Below are 15,759 nucleotides of genomic sequence, written 5' to 3' on the forward strand. Positions count from 1 at the left end.
CCAGCCGGCGGGCCAGGCACCCGTGGGAATCGAAGATCAAGGAACTGGCCCTCAGGACCCCGTCCAGGGAACGGAGACGACCATCTAATTTCTTTCTTTTTTGTTTGTTTCAGGCTACGTAAACTCTTAGCAGTAAATGAAAAAGAGTATTTTACCGAACTGCAATTGAAAGAAGAAGCTTTATAGGAGATAAAAGACAAAATGAGAGAATTACTAAAAGAAATTTTGAAAGAGAAGAGAGACACTGTTTTGTGGCTGAAAGCCTGAACCAGCAATTCAGGAAATGGAGTCCAAACCTAGAAACATACCGCCTACAAAATCTGAAGTGGGCAGATTACAAATGATTAAGCAATGCTAATTTACCGTAAATTGCGGTCTTAAGATGGGATGCACAGTACTAGTTGTACTTTGGTTATTACACGTCAGTGACCGGCTAGGCGCTGATTTTTTTTGTGTTGTAATGATAGTTCTATGTTCACCCCCACTATAGAAAGAGTTCCAAAGTGTTACTTGGCTTTTAGGTATTAACTACCACCTTGCTCTTGACCGGAAGTACAGCTGTGGTCTCCACCTGTGCTGAGGGCCCCTTCTAGGTTTCCTGACCTGTGTTGTTTTCCTGCCTGGGATCCGGAATCTCAGAGCCGGATCACCTGCAGTTCTAATCCACGTCCTAGCCCTGGCCCTGGTTTTTATTGTGCCCAGCCAGGTCGTGTCACTGCCGTACCAGCCCATCTGATTGCCCCCCATCCTAGGGTACCTCAAGTCTAAGCCCTGGTTTCCTGATTTTATTAACAAGTTTGTCATTACTGGTTGAGTTGGCTGACAAAACAGGCTCTCTCAGCTTTGTTTTAGCTGTAAAATGAGGGTAATACCCGCTGTTCCATCAGTCTTACAAGATACTTGTGAGGTTCAGAGGTTTTATGTGTGAAAATACGTTGTAAATTCCTGTAAAGAACTACGCGAATAAGGTTGTCTTGTGATGATATGTGATGAAGATTACTTAGAGATGGCCTCAAAATTTAACCTACCAACAAAATGCCCACTAACCTTTCTCATGCTTTTAGACCGATTACAAGATATAAATAGAAAAGTCAATTGGAATGTAGTTAGATCTTCGACTTCACTTCGGGTTAAGGAGGCTCTTTTTCTGCTATTTGATGAACCCTAGAAGAAGGGAGCGAGGTCGGCGGGAGGCCTGGCCAAGGGCGGGGTGAGGACTGCGCAGACTCAGCTTTTTCACTCCCAGAGGAAGTCGCGAGTGCCGGCGTCTATGGTCACCATGGTGACGGGACCAACTTCCGCCCCACTCACCTGCCCAGAGCCCCGCGAGGCGCACCATGGCAACCGGACCTCTGCGTCGCGGAATCTGGTCCCTCAGGTCGCTGTGGCTGGGGAATCGCGGCGGGCGCCGCCCCCAACCCGAGGGGACTCGAAAATGTACAGCCAGCGATTTGGCATCGTACAGCGGGAGGTTAAGGGCCCCACTCCCAAAGTGGTGATCGTGGTAAGCACGGGGTGTGTGTGAGGGACCCTACCGCTTTCTGCATCTCCCCCAACTCAGCACCAGCGCAGCCCACCCTGGCCCCCAGCAGGGGCTCTCTCGAGGGAAGCAGGTGCTTGATGCAGCAGCTTGAATTTTGAAAGAGGGAAGGATAAGGTCTCTTGCCTAGCTCTCGTACTCCGTCCCTCCCTACCCCCCAACCCCCCGCGTCGTATAATATTTACTTTCTGTATTTGGAGAAACACCACTTGAGATCTTAGGGTTTTCAGTCTTCCGAGACTGCTGAAAGAGGTCGTCCCCTTGCAATGCGGAGTGTGTGTCAAGGAAACGGTGCTGGGTCAGGCGGCAGGAAATCGGGGGTCTGGGCTGGCAGTGATTCAGCTGTACGGTCTTGGGCTAGTTCTACACGCCTAGGAAAATCGTCTGTTGAAGGAGTATTGGGCTGTGAGAGGTTGTGAGTGGTTATAGAGCCCTTCCTTTGCTGACTCAACCATAACAGAAGCGTCCCTGCAGGCCTGGGAATAGGAGGTTGGTTGCCTTTAAGGCAGGGGAGGTGGTAGGAGGCTGGGGGAATGTTGCGTGCTGCAGAGTTGAACAGGTCCTGCTCAGAACCCCAGACACTTGGTCCATGCACCTGCATTCCTTTGTTTCTACACACTGGTTTCTACAGGCTAGAAAACCACGTGTAGGCAGGCAATTATAGAGGTATTACTTGAGCCCCTGCTGTGTGCACAGCTCTGTGGAAAATACAGGGGTGAATACAGTAACCCTGGGAGGTTTACCCTTCTTTAGAAGTCTGATCCCTGCCTTCACGTTGCTTATCATCTAACTGCAGAAACAACTTGCTCATGCACAAAACCGTCAAAGGTTAACACAGGTTAATGATGTGCTATATTGTCTGTGTTGGAACATCGTGGAAGAAAGATCAGAGATGATGAGGGGTACAGTTTTATTATGCTCCATAGTGCACATAGCAGTTCTCAGTCACTTTATAGACCTGCTCACTCTTCTTTAGGTCCAGGGACTGTAGGATCTGGCTTTGGAAATCAGTAGAGTGGAGTCTTTTACAGTCTGTACGGTTCAAGGTGATCATTATAGACAGACTTTATGAGGGACAGAAATTGATGTACTTTGGGTTCTGTATGCAGACACTGAGCTCAGGGGCTGGGCCATTGGTCAGGTGATATTACTTGTGTTGGGAGCCAATAAGGATTTCTGTTCCACCAAATTACCACCAAACCAGAGAAGCAGGCCTATTGAATACTTTAAGTTTATAGAAGAATAAAGAAGAAAAGGAAGAGGTCAGAGCTGGTGTATCTCAGATGTCAGAGTGTGATAAGAAGTGTGGATGTTAGAGGTTGCAGAGTTGTGGTGGGAGAAGAATTAAAGCCACCAGAGGTGAGACGTGGATGCTAAACAATTCCTCCAGGAGAAGGTGGTGAAAGATGAAATGTCTGAAGTAATGGAGAAGCAAAAGGAGCAGCTATTTGGTGAGTGCCTCCTAGGGACCCAGTTATTTACTTCTTGAAATAATTTTTTAGGAGGACGTTTATTTTGCTCATTTTGACAGGTGAGAAAACTGAGACTTAAAAAGATTAAGTAACTTGCTCAAGATCACACAATTAGTAATCAGTAGAGGCCAGAATCAAACCTAGGCTGTAAGACATCATTCTTTAAGACATTAAACTGTAAACTGTAATAGTAGAAACTAATTTGAGATGTTGCAGTAACAAAAGCCTTCAGGGACCTTGAAAGTACAGGGTAGTTATTAAGCCCTTTGTTCTGAATTTAGCATGGTTTAAGAGTTGCAGTGTCCATTATGGTGGCCACTAGCCACAAATGGCTTTTGAGCACTTGAACTATGCGTAGAGACACATGTTGAAATGATAATATTTTGGATATATTGGTTAAATAAAAATATATTATTAAAATTAATTTCCCCTGTTTCTTTTTACTTTTTAAAATACAGCTACTAGAAAATGTTATTAAATTACATATCTGGTTTATATTATATTTCTGTTAAACAGGACAGGTTTTGATTACATAATGCTAAGACTCTGCATGGATTGGCACCACCTTGTTGTTAGAGAACTCCAGATCATACCTGTTCGTCCAGAGATAGGGTCCTTCCTGACCACAAAGTCCTACACAAGATGCCCAAGCCTTAAAGGGCTTCCTAATCCCCAGCTACTGCTCAGGCTGTTTCTCACCACCCTTCACCCCCATCCCCCTCTTCAGTCAAAATGTACCTCAGAACCTGGTTCTTGCCCTGACAATTTGACAATTGATTCCTGATGACCTTGGTGCTTGGTTCCTGTTCTCAGCCCATCTGTCTACTGGGAGCGTGAGTTCCTATGTATATCCTGCCCTGGGTGCAGTCTTGACCCAGCTCTGCTTTGTTGTAACTGAATCCGCATTCATAAAATGTTTTATATATTAGAGAACAGTAGTTTGTTAACTAAATCTAGGCTCTAAATAATTTGGATATGGATTAGCTACTTCCCATGTTGTAACCCTCAACATCGTCTTTTGTCTCCAACCTACCTCAGCTTTGTATTATCTTGTTCAACTAATCTAGGTACATATATATATACCCTGAGCCCTGAATCTTTTCATGAAGCTATCTTCAAATGTTGGTTTTCTTTCCCTAGGAGATTCCCTTACCAAGTCCCAGTGCCAGTATTCTGGTAATCCTGACAGTGCTGTTCTAAGTGTAAATGATCAGATTGACTCTGCCACATGAGTTAAAGGTTTTGTTACTGTGAATCAGCGCACCAGAGTCTCACTACTCACCTAAGGATGATTTGATAAAACTGGCTGAAAATACAAAGCTCAAGACCATGGATTTCATGGTGGCCCAGGAGAAGCAGGAATCACATCAAGCCCACCCATAAACATTGTTTCATTCATTCATCTTTCCCATTCATATTGAGAACCTGATGCTGGTAGGCGTGTTCATTGCTAGGAATACAGAAATGAAAAAGATATAGTCCATATGATTTTATTAAATGTGTCAATATGTATTCACAATGATGTATGCATTTCCAACTTTCTGGTGGAAGTTTGTATAAAATGAACATATTTACAGAAATTCAATTTACCCCAAAATGTCAGGAGCACAGCTCTTACATTAAACTTCTGGGCACAATAGAAATAGGAAAAAAGTTCTACCACTAGGGTTTTTTTGTTTTTGTTTCCCTTTTCTTTTCCTTCTTTCCCTCCCTCCCTTTCTATCTTCCTTACTTCCTTCTTAGTAAAGGGTTTTTCATTGTCACAACTCGTTATATATTGATATATCCTTATACTTAGATAGTAGTCTCTTAATTGAAAGAATTTTTCTGTTGGTAACTATGTTGTCCACCCCTGAGAAACAATGTGGGATAGTTGGTGGCAAGATCAAGGTCAGGAGTTAGAAGACCTCTAATTCCTGTTCTATCCAGGTCTGCCCTAACTATTTAAAGCACTTTGAGCAAATAACTTATCTATTGTTGAGTTATAACTTATCTAGATAATCCAGAGATTATCTAGTCAATTATCTGTTGACTAGATAATCTCTGGAGCCCTGTTCAAATGTTTAACTTTATAATTCCATGAACTTTTACTCAAATGGCATTTGAGAAATATTTGAGACTGATTTGATGACATCTTAGGTATAGGTTCAAAGAATCAAACAAGTTACATCTTAGGCACCTAAGTTGTTTGCAGTTGTAGCAGGATGTATTAGTTTTATATACCAAGTTTTGATTAATATGAGTTTTGGTGGAGGTCATGATTAATTGAAAATACGCAATTGATTTTGGGTCTATCATAAGTGGTAGTTGCTATTTGTTTTCAGAGAGCCAAGCCTCCCAAAGGCCAAGGGGCTGAGCATCATCTGGAAAGAATCCGACGCAGCCATCAGAAGCATCATGCTATTTTGGCTTCCATTAAGTCAAACGAGCGGGATCGCTTGAAAGCTGAGTGGGACCAGCACAATGACCGCAAGTTTGTGGACAGTCTTGTGAAAGCAAGAGTCCAGGATGCCATGCAAGGGTTTATCGTCAATACTGAACAAAGACGAAATAAGTAAGGCTCGTAAACCAGCTGATCCAGACTCTGAAACATTCCTAAAACCACAGTTTGAGATTGATCAATCAAAAATCAAGTGAATTTTTACATTAAGGATCATGGCTGAGCTATGCATATTCCTACCAAACCAATAGCTATTGCTTGTTTCTGTTTTCACTGTGATAACCTATGTTTGATAGAAAGCAAAAGAACATATTGTTTCAAATTTCTTTATTTTTAATTAAAATCTGCTCATTTTGCTTTTTTGTTGAAGATACACATTACGTATCTCATCTGTATGTGATCAAGTAAAACATGGCATAGATTAGTATCTTTATTGCTTTAAATGGCAACTAGTCTTATTTTATGGAATGCTGTAATGATCTTTCCTTCTTACAAAATTTATGACTGAACGTGTACTTCTGAAATCAGATTTAACAAAATAAAAATCAGTTAGTGAAATGGTACATGTGGCATGATAGTTTTAATTTCCTTTTCTGTTGTCATTTTGTTTTGTGAACTTAGGTTACGTGAACTTTTAGCATCAGAAGAAAATGAATATTTCATTGAAATGCAATTGAAAGAAGAAACAATTGAGGAGAAAAAAGATAGAATGAGAGATAAAGTCAGATTATTAAGAGAGAAGAAAGAAAAAGAGAGACAGGATTTTGTGGCTGAAAAGCTAGACCAGCAATTCAGGTAATAATATCAGAAAAACACACAGAATCTGAAGTTGGTATATTAAAAATTATTTAGGAAAGCTAACTACAGTAAAATGTAGCCTAAAGAGGGTATACACAGTAGTTGTACCTTTAAGTCTTGTTAATTATATATACATCATTGCATAATGCAGATACTGAGGAGTTTTGTTTGTTTTGTGGTGAGAATGCATAAGATTCACTCTCTTAGCATATTTCAAGTATATAATACGGTATTATTGCCTGTAATCACCATACTGTACATTAGATCCCCAAAACTTATTCATTCATCTTATAACTGAAAATTTATATCCTTTGACCAATATGTTCAGATTTCTCCCACCCCATAACCCCTGAGAACCAGCATTCTACTCTCTGTTTCTATATGTTCAACTTTTTTTTCTTAGATTCCACATTTAGTGAGATCATACAGTACTTGTCTTTCTCTGTCCGGCTTATTTCACTTAGTATTATATCCTCCAGTTTCATCCATGTTGTCTCAAATGGCAGAATTTTCTTTTTTATGCTGAATAATATTCCATTTCATACTTTCTTTATCCATTCATACGTCAGTGGTCACGTAGTTTGTTTCCATATGGTAGTTCTGGTTTTAATTTTTTGAGGGATCTCCATACTGTTTTTCAGAACGGCGATACCAATTTATATTCCCACCAACAGCGTACAAAGGTGTCCTTTTCTCTACCTCCTTGCCGACACTTGTCACCTCTTGTCGTTTTTATAATAGCTATCCGAGCAGGTGTGAGGTGATATCTCATTGTGGTTCTGATTTGCATTTTTCTGGTGATTAGTGATGTTTTCACATACTTGTTGGCTATTTGTATGTCTTCTTGGAAAAATGTCTATTCAGGACTTTTGCTCATTTTTTTAGTCAGATTATTTGATTTTTTTTTTTTTTTTGCTATTGAGTTAAATGAGTTTCTTATGTATTTTAGATATTAACCCTTTAACAGATATATGGTTTGAAAATATTCTCTCCCATTCTGTAGGTTGCCTTTTTATTTTGTTGATTGTTTCCATTGCTGTGCAGAAGCTTTTAAATTGGATATAGTCCTACTGGTTTATTTTTCATTTTGTTGCCTTTGTTTTCAGTGTCATATCTGAAAAATCATTGTCAAGACCAATGTCAAGGAACTTTTTCCCTATGTTTTCTTCTATGTGTTTTACAGTTTCAGGTCTTATGTTTAAGTTTTTAATCCATTTTGAGTTAATTTTTTTGAATGGTGTATATAGGGATGCAATTTCATTCTTTTGCATGTAGATATCCAGTTTTACCAAGACTGTTTATTGAAGAGTCTATCCTTTCCTCATTGTGTGTTCTTGGCCTCCTTGTAAAAGATTGGTTGACTATATATGCCTGGGTTTATTTCTGGGCCCTCTATTCTGTTCCACTGGTCTATGCATCTGTATTTATGCAGCTACCGTACTGTTTTGATTATGATAGCTTTGTAATATAGTTGGAAATCAAGTGTGTGATGCTTCCAGCTTCGTTCTTCTTTCTCAAGATTGCTTTGGCTGTTCAGGGTCTTTTGTAATTCAGTTGGAATTTTGGGAGTTTTCTTTTTCTGTTTCTGTGAAAATGCCATTGGAATTTGGATAGGGATTGCATTGAACCTGTAGATCACTTTGCGTAGTATGGACATTTTTTTAAAATTAATTAATTAATTTATTTATTTTATTTATTTTATTTATTTATTTTTGGCTGCGTTGGGTCTTCGTTGCTGCGTGCGGGCTTTCTCTAGTTGCGAAGAGCAGGGGCTACTCTTCATTGTGGTGCGCAGGCTTCTCATTGTGGTGGCTTCTCTTGTTGCGGAGCACGGGCTCTAGGGTGGACAGGCTTCAGTAATTGTGGCTCATGGGCTTAGTTGCTCCGCGGCATGTGGGATCTTCCCAGACCAGGGCTTGAACCCGTGTCTCCTGCATTGGCAGGCAGATTCTTAACCACTGCGCCACCAGGGAAGCCCCAGTATGGACATTTTAAAAATATTAATTCTTCCAACCCAAGGGACAAAGGATATCGTTCCATTTATTTGAGTCTTCAATTCCTTTCATCAGTGTCATAATTTTCAGTGTACAGATTTTTAACCTCCTTGGTTAAATTTATTCTTTCATATTTTATTGCTTTTGAAGCTATTGCAAAAGAGATTGTTTTCTTAATTTCTCTTTCAGATAGTTCATTTTTAGTGTAAAAAATGCAACTGATTTTGTTTGTTGATTTCAAATCCTATAGCTTTACTGAATTCATTGATTAGTTCTAACAGTTTTTGATGGAGTCTTTAGGGTTTTCTATATGCAAGATCATGGCATCTGCAAACAGGTAATTTTACTTCTTCCTTTTCATTTTGGATGTCTTTTATTTCTTTTTCTTGCCTAATTGCTCTGGCTAGGATTTCCAGTACTATGTTGAATACAAGTGGCAAGAGTGGGCACCCTTGTCTTATCCCTGATTTTAGAGGAAAAGCCTTCAGTTTTCTACTTTTGAGCATGATGTTAGCTGTGCACTTGTTATATATGACCTTTATTGTGTTGAGCTACAGTCCTTCTATATATAATTTGTTGAGAGTTTTTTTTTTTATCATGAATTTGTCAAACCTTTTTCTGTATTAAGATGATCATATAATTTTTATCCTTCATTCTGTTAATGTGGTATATCACATTTATTGATTTGCATATGCTGAACCATCCTTGCATCCCAAGGATAAAGTCCACTTGATCATGGTATCTGATTCTTTTAATGTGCTGTTAAATTTGCCATGATAGTATTGTATTGAGGATTTTTGCATCTGTGTTCTTCAGGGATATTGGAAGTGTTTTCTCTTCTTCAATTTTTTTGGAGGATTTGAGAAAGATGGGTATTAATTCTTCTTTAAATATTTGGTAGAAATCACCAGTGAAAGCATCTGGTCCTGGACTTTTGTTTATTGGAAGATTTTTGATTACTGGTTCAATCTCCTTACTCATTATTGGTCTTTTCAGATTTTCTATTTTGACATGATTCAGCCTTGGTAGGTTATATGTGTCTAGGAATTTATCCATTTTTTAGATTATCTAATTTGTTTGCATATAATTGTTCATAATAGTCTCTCATGATCCCTTGTATTACTGTAGTATCAGTTGTAATGTTTCCTCTTTCATTTCTGATTTTATTTATTCAAGTCTTCTCTCTTTTTTCCTTAGCTAGTCCAGCTAAAGGTTGTCAATTTTGTTTATCTTTTCAAAAAACCAGCTCTTAGTTTCATTGATATGTTTTATCATTTTTCTAGTCTCTGTTTCATTTCTTTCTGCCCTGATCTTTGTTATTTTCTTCCTTCTGCTTACTTTGGGCTTAGTTTGTTCTTTTTATAGTTCCTTGAGGTTTAAAGTCAGGTTGTTTATTTGAGATCTTTCTTTTCTCGTAATATAGGTGTTTATTGCTATAAACCTCCCTCTTAAAGCTGCTTTTGTTGCATCCCATAAGTTTGGGTATGTTGTATTTCTATTTTCATTTAAGATTTTTTTAAAATTTTATTTATTTATTTATTTATGGCTGTGTTGGGTCTTCGTTTCTGTGCGAGGGCTGTCTCTAGTTGTGGCAAGCGGGGGCCACTCTTCATCGTGGTGTGCAGGCCTCTCACTATTGCGGCCTCTCTTGTTGCGGAGCACAGGCTCCAGACGCACAGGCGCAGTAATTGTGGCTCACGGGCCTAGTTGCTCTGCGGCATGTGGGATCTTCCCAGACTAGGGCTCGAACCCGTGTCCCCTGCATTGACAGGCAGATTCTCAACCACTGCGCCACCAGGGAAGCCCATTTAAGATATTTTTTGATTTCCCTTTTCATTTCTTCTTTGACCCATTGGTTATTCAGGAGTGTGTTGTTTAATTTCCACATATTTGTTAATTTTCCAGGTTTCTTCTGGTGTTTGGTTTCTAGTTTTATGCCATTGTGGTCAGAAAAGATACTTATATGATTTTAATCTTTTTAAATCTGTTAAGACTTTTTTGTGACCTAGCATGTGATCTATCCTGGAGAATGTTCCATGTGTACTTGAGAAGAATGTGTATTCTGCTGCTATTAGATGGAATGTTCTCTGTATGTCTGTTAGGTGCATTTCATCTAAAGTATGGTTCAATGCAGTGTTTCCTTACTGATTTTCTGTCTGGATGATCTATGCACTGTTGAAAGTGGAGTATTGAAGTCCCCTACTATTACTGCACTGCTGTCTGTTTCTCCTTTGATATCTGTTAATATTTGCTTAACATATTTGAGTGCTCTCATGTTGGGTGCATATACAGCTGACCCCTTGAACAACACAGGTTTGAACTCTGCAGGTCCACTTAAACGTGGTCTTTTCAATAAATGCAGTACTACATGATCCGGGATTAGTTGAATTCGCAGATGTGGAACCAGGGATGTGGAGGGCTGACTACAAGACTTGAGCATCTGTGGGTTTTGGTATCTGTAGCAGGTCCTCAAAAAAATCCCCTGCAGATACCAAAGGATGAGTCTATATTTATAATTGTTATTTCCTCTTGATGAATTGACCCTTTTATCATTGTATAATGACATTCTTTGTCTCTTATTACAGCTTTTGAGTTAAAGTGTGTTTTATCTAACATAAGTGTAGCTACCTCTGCTCTCTTGGTTTTTACTTGCATGAAATATCTTCTTCCATCCCTTCACTTTAAAGATATGTGTATCCTTAAAGCTGAAGCAAGTCTCTTGTAAGCAGCATATTGTTGGGTCTTGTTTTTTATCCATTCAGACACTCTGACTAGATAATTTCAAATTACCTGTCTTTGAGTTCTCAGATTTTTTCCCTCTGTTTTGTTTGTTCACGCCTGATGTTGATGCTGTCTCTTGGATTTTTCATTTCATTCATTGTATTCTTCAGCTCCAGAATTTCTGTTTGGTTCTTTTTGATGATTTCTATCTCTGTTGAATTTCTCATTTTGTTCCTGTGTTGTTTTCCTGATTTTGTTGCATTGTCTATCTGTGTTCTCTTGTAGCTTACCAACCTTCCTTATAACAATTGTTTGGAATTCTTCATCAGGTAATTCATAGAGCTTTCTTTCTTTAGGATTGGTTATTAGAAAATCATTGTGTTCCTTTGTTGGTGTATGTTTCCTTGATTTTTTGTATGCTTTGAAGTCTTGTGTTCCTGTCTTTGCATTTAAAGAAGTATTTACCCCCTCCAGTTTTTACTAGCCGGCCTCAGGACAGAAATACCATCACCAATCAGCCCAGCTAGGGATTCTGAGAGCTTTCTCAGACCTTTTCTATGGATTCACCTGCTCTACACTTCTTGTTCTCTCGAGTGCATGTAAAGCATAGCCTCACATCCTGTCTTTGGCAGGATCTGGATTCTCCCTACTGTCTGCTAGAGGAGAAGATGCTGTAAGGGGCAGAGGGGACACTGGGAAGTGAATTTCAATGGACCATTAATATATTTTCCACTCTCTAGTAAATGTCTTTTGACACAGTAATAAAAATGAAGTTTCATAAGTGGTTTGTGCTCTTAAAATACATATTAATTTGGTAACAATTTTCACAGATTTCATAGAGAGATCTTATATAACTAAGTATACAACTTCAAGTTGTATAACTTGCTAGTTAGATGAATTATTAAAATTTTTGAAGAAACAGTTATATCCTGCAACAATATACAGTAGCCCCCCTTATCCATCCCCAGTAAATGTCTGAAACTGGGGCGAGTACCAAACTCTTTATATACTATGTTTTTTCCAATACATACAGACCTGTGATAAAGTTTAATTTATAAATTAGGCACAGTCAAAGATTAACGACAATAATGAAATGGAACAGTTATAACAATATACTGTAATAAGATTCGTGAATGTGGTCTATCTCTCTGTCTCAAAATATCTTATTGTATTGTACTCACCCTTCTTGTGATGATGTGAGATGATAAAATGTCTATGTGATAAGTAAGATGAAGTGAAGTGAATGATGTAGACGTTGTGATGTAGCATTAGGCTGCTGGCCTTCTGACCACCTGTCAGAAGGAGGATCACCTGCTTCGGGTGATCCTGGATCATTGATCCATGAAGATGTTGATGGTTGATGTCAGGAGCAGAAAATGTTGATGGTTGGAGATCCCAAGTGGGTGCAAAATTTCATTACGCTACTTAGAACAGAGTGCAATTGAAAAACTTATGAATTGTTTATTTCTGGAGTTTTCCATTTAATGTTTTCAGACCACAGTTGATCGTGGGTAATAGAAACTGTAGAAAGTGAAATGGTGGATAAGGGAGACTACCGTAATTCATTTGAAATCCAACTGTTTTCAGTGTTTTTAATGTAATACTGCCAACTCTTTAATACAGAGCAGCAAATATAGTTTTAATTCATTATAAGAGTGAAGGGGCAGTTTTAAATTTTGATCGAGGATGCTAAATCAGGCCCCATTACTGAAAATGTAATTGAGGCTTTAATGTATACATAAAGTGAGATGAAATTTTTCCTCTTCCTCTCCTTTCCCCTCCTCTTCCTTTTAGTATTCCATTGTGTGAATATACCACAATTTATTCATCTTCCAGGTTATAGGCATTTCAGTTATTTCCAGTTTATTCTTATAAATAAAGCTGGTGTGGACATTCTTGTACATGCCTTCTGGTGGACAAGCACATTCATTTCTTTTAGCTATATTCAGTGGCATACCTAGAATATTTGATACCCTAGAATGGGTCATTTTTATTGCTCCAAGTCTTCTAAACAGCAAAATTATTTTCAGTAATAATAATGAAATGAAATGAAATGAATAACAATGACAAGGTAACCAGTGATTTAAAATTTTTTTATTTTTAAATAATTATATATTCACAGCAATTGCAAAGATAGTACAAAAATCTCATGTATTCTTACAGTCCCAGTTTCCCCCAATGGTTATATCTTATGTAACTATAACATAGTATCCTACAAGGAAATTGACATTGGTATAATGTATGTATATAATTCTGTGCCATTTTATCACACGTGTAGATCCATCTAATCCCCCACCACAATCAAGATACAGAACTGTTCCATCACCACAAAGGTCTCCCTTGTGCTCCCCTTTATAGTCACAACCACCACTGTCACCCCCATCATTCCTAACCTCAGGCAACTTCTAATCCCTTTTCCATCTCCATAATTTCATCATTTCAAGAATTTTATATAAATGAAATCATACAATATGTGATCTTCTGAAATTGGCTTTTTTCAGTCAATGAATTGCCTTTGAGGTTCATCCAAATTGCATATCAATAGTTTGTCCTTTTTATTGCTGAGTATTATTCCATTGCATGGATGTGCTTAAGTTTCTATAAACCATTCACTTATTGTAGTACATTTTGATTGTTTCTAACTTTTAACTATTATGAATGAATCTGATATGAACATTTGTGTACAGATATCCTTTCTCTAGGATAATTGCCATATTCTGGGTCTTATATGTATGCTTTATTTTGTAAGAAACTGACATTGTTTTCCAGTGTGGCTGTACGATTTTATATTTCTACCAGTAAGGTGTAAAAGATTAAGTTTTTCCATGTCTTTGCCAGCTTTTCATACTGTCACTATTAGAACAGAGGTGTGTAATGATATCTCATTGCCACCTTTACTGGCATTTCCCTAATGGATGGTGTTGTTGAACAACTTTTCATATGCTTATTTGCCATGTGTATATTCAATTTGGTGAAGTGTCTCTTCATATTTTTTCCCATTTTCTAATTGGTTTAGCTGTTAAGTTTTGAAAATTCTTTGTATATTCCAGATGTGAGTCCTTTGTAGGATATGTGGTTTAGAAATATTTTTTCCTAGTCTGTAGCTTGTGTTTATTTTCCTCTTAGTGGTGTCTTTCACAGAGAAAAAGTTGGTACATCATGAAAAAAACGCTTTTAATCCCCTACCCCCGTATTGCCTTTCCCCCCTTCCCTCTCCCTACTGGTAACCACTAGTTTGTTCTCTATATCTGTGAGTCGGCTTCTTTTTTGTTATATGCATTAGTTTCCTGTATTTTTTTGGATTCCATATGTAAGTGATATCATACGGTATTTGTATTTCTCTGTTTGACTTATTTCACTTAGCATAATGCCCTCCAAACCCATCCATGTTGCTGCAAATGGCAAAATTTCATTCTTTTTTATGGCTGAGTAGTATTCCATTGTATATATATGCCATATCTTCTTTATCCATTCATCTGTTAATGGACACTTAGTTTGCTTCCATATCTTGACAATTATAAATAATGCTACTATGAACATTGGGGGTGCGTGTGTCTTTTTGAATTAGTGTTTATCTTTTTTTTTTTTTTGGATATGTACCCAGGAGCAGAATTGCTGGGTCATATGGTAGTTCTGTTTTTAGTTTTTAGAGAAACCTTCATGCTGTTTTCCATAGTGGCTGCACTAATCTACATTGCTACCAATAGTGTAACATCCTTGCCAACATTCTTATTTATGTTCTTTTTGATGATAGCCATTCTTTTTTTTTTTAACATCTTTATTGGAGTATAATTGCTTTACAATGTTGTGTTAGTTTCTGCTGTATAACAAAGTGAATCAGCTATACATATACATATATCCCTATATCCCCCTCCCTCTTGCATCTCCCTCCCACCCTCCCTATCCCACCCCTCTAGGTGGTCACAAAGCACTGAGCTAATCTCCCTGTACTATGCAGCTGCTTCTCACTAGCTATCTATTTTACATTTGGTAGTGTATATATATCCCTGCCACTCTCTTACTTCATCCAAGCTTACCCTTCCCCCTCCCCATGTCCTCAAGTCCATTCTCTACATCTCCGCCTTTATTACTGTCCTGCCACTAGTTTCTTCAGAACGTTTTTTTTTTTTTTTTAGATTCTATATATATGTGTTAGCATACGGTATTTGTTTTTCTCTTTCTGACTTACTTCATTCTGTATGACAGACTCTAGGTCCATCCACCTCACTACAAATAACTCAATTTCATTTCTTTTTATGGCTAATATTCCATTGTATATATGTGCCACATCTTCTTTATCCATTCATCTGTCGATGGACACTTAGGTTGCTTCCATGTCCTGGCTATTGTAAACAGTGCTGCATTGAACATCGTGGTATATGACTCTTTTGTATTATGGTTTTCTCGGGGTATATGCCCAGTAGTGGGATTGCTGGGTCGTATGGTAGTTCTATTTTTCGTTTTTTAAGGAACCTCCATACTGTTCTCCATAGTGGCTGTATCAATTTACATTCCCACCAACAGTGCAAGAGGGTTCCCTTTCCTCCACACCCTCTCCAGCATTTATTGTGTGTAGATTTTTTGATGATGGCCATTCTGACTGGTGTGAGGTGATACCTCATTGTAGTTGTGATTTGCATTTCTCTAATGATTAGTGATGTTGAGCAACCTTTCATGTGTTTGCTGGCAATCTGTATATCTTCTTTGGAGAAATGTCTATTTAGGTCTTCTGCCCATTTTTGGATTGGGTTGTTTGTTTTTTTGATATTGAGCTGCATGAGCTGCTTGTAAATT

At 38.2% G+C, this 15,759-nt stretch overlaps 1 protein-coding gene across 3 annotated transcripts in view; it reads left to right on the forward strand.

Annotated features, from left to right (window-relative positions):
• Positions 1 to 184: 184 nt before the first annotated feature.
• CFAP53 (cilia and flagella associated protein 53) overlaps positions 185 to 15,759 on the forward strand; it is a 69,581-nt gene continuing 54,006 nt past the window's right edge. For all 3 annotated transcript variants that reach the window (XR_014234411.1, XM_082355430.1, XM_082355429.1), the window contains exons 1-3: positions 185 to 1,504; positions 5,337 to 5,566; positions 6,074 to 6,247. Coding sequence is in view for 2 of the 3 variants with exons in the window: in XM_082355430.1 (XP_082211556.1) it covers positions 1,271 to 1,504; positions 5,337 to 5,566; positions 6,074 to 6,247 (638 nt within the window). In the remaining variant the exon portion in view is untranslated. The remainder of the gene's footprint in view (positions 1,505 to 5,336; positions 5,567 to 6,073; positions 6,248 to 15,759) is intronic.

This window comes from Balaenoptera borealis (genome assembly GCF_965194805.1).
Source record: "Balaenoptera borealis genome assembly, chromosome: 14".
Taxonomy (NCBI): domain Eukaryota; kingdom Metazoa; phylum Chordata; class Mammalia; order Artiodactyla; family Balaenopteridae; genus Balaenoptera; species Balaenoptera borealis.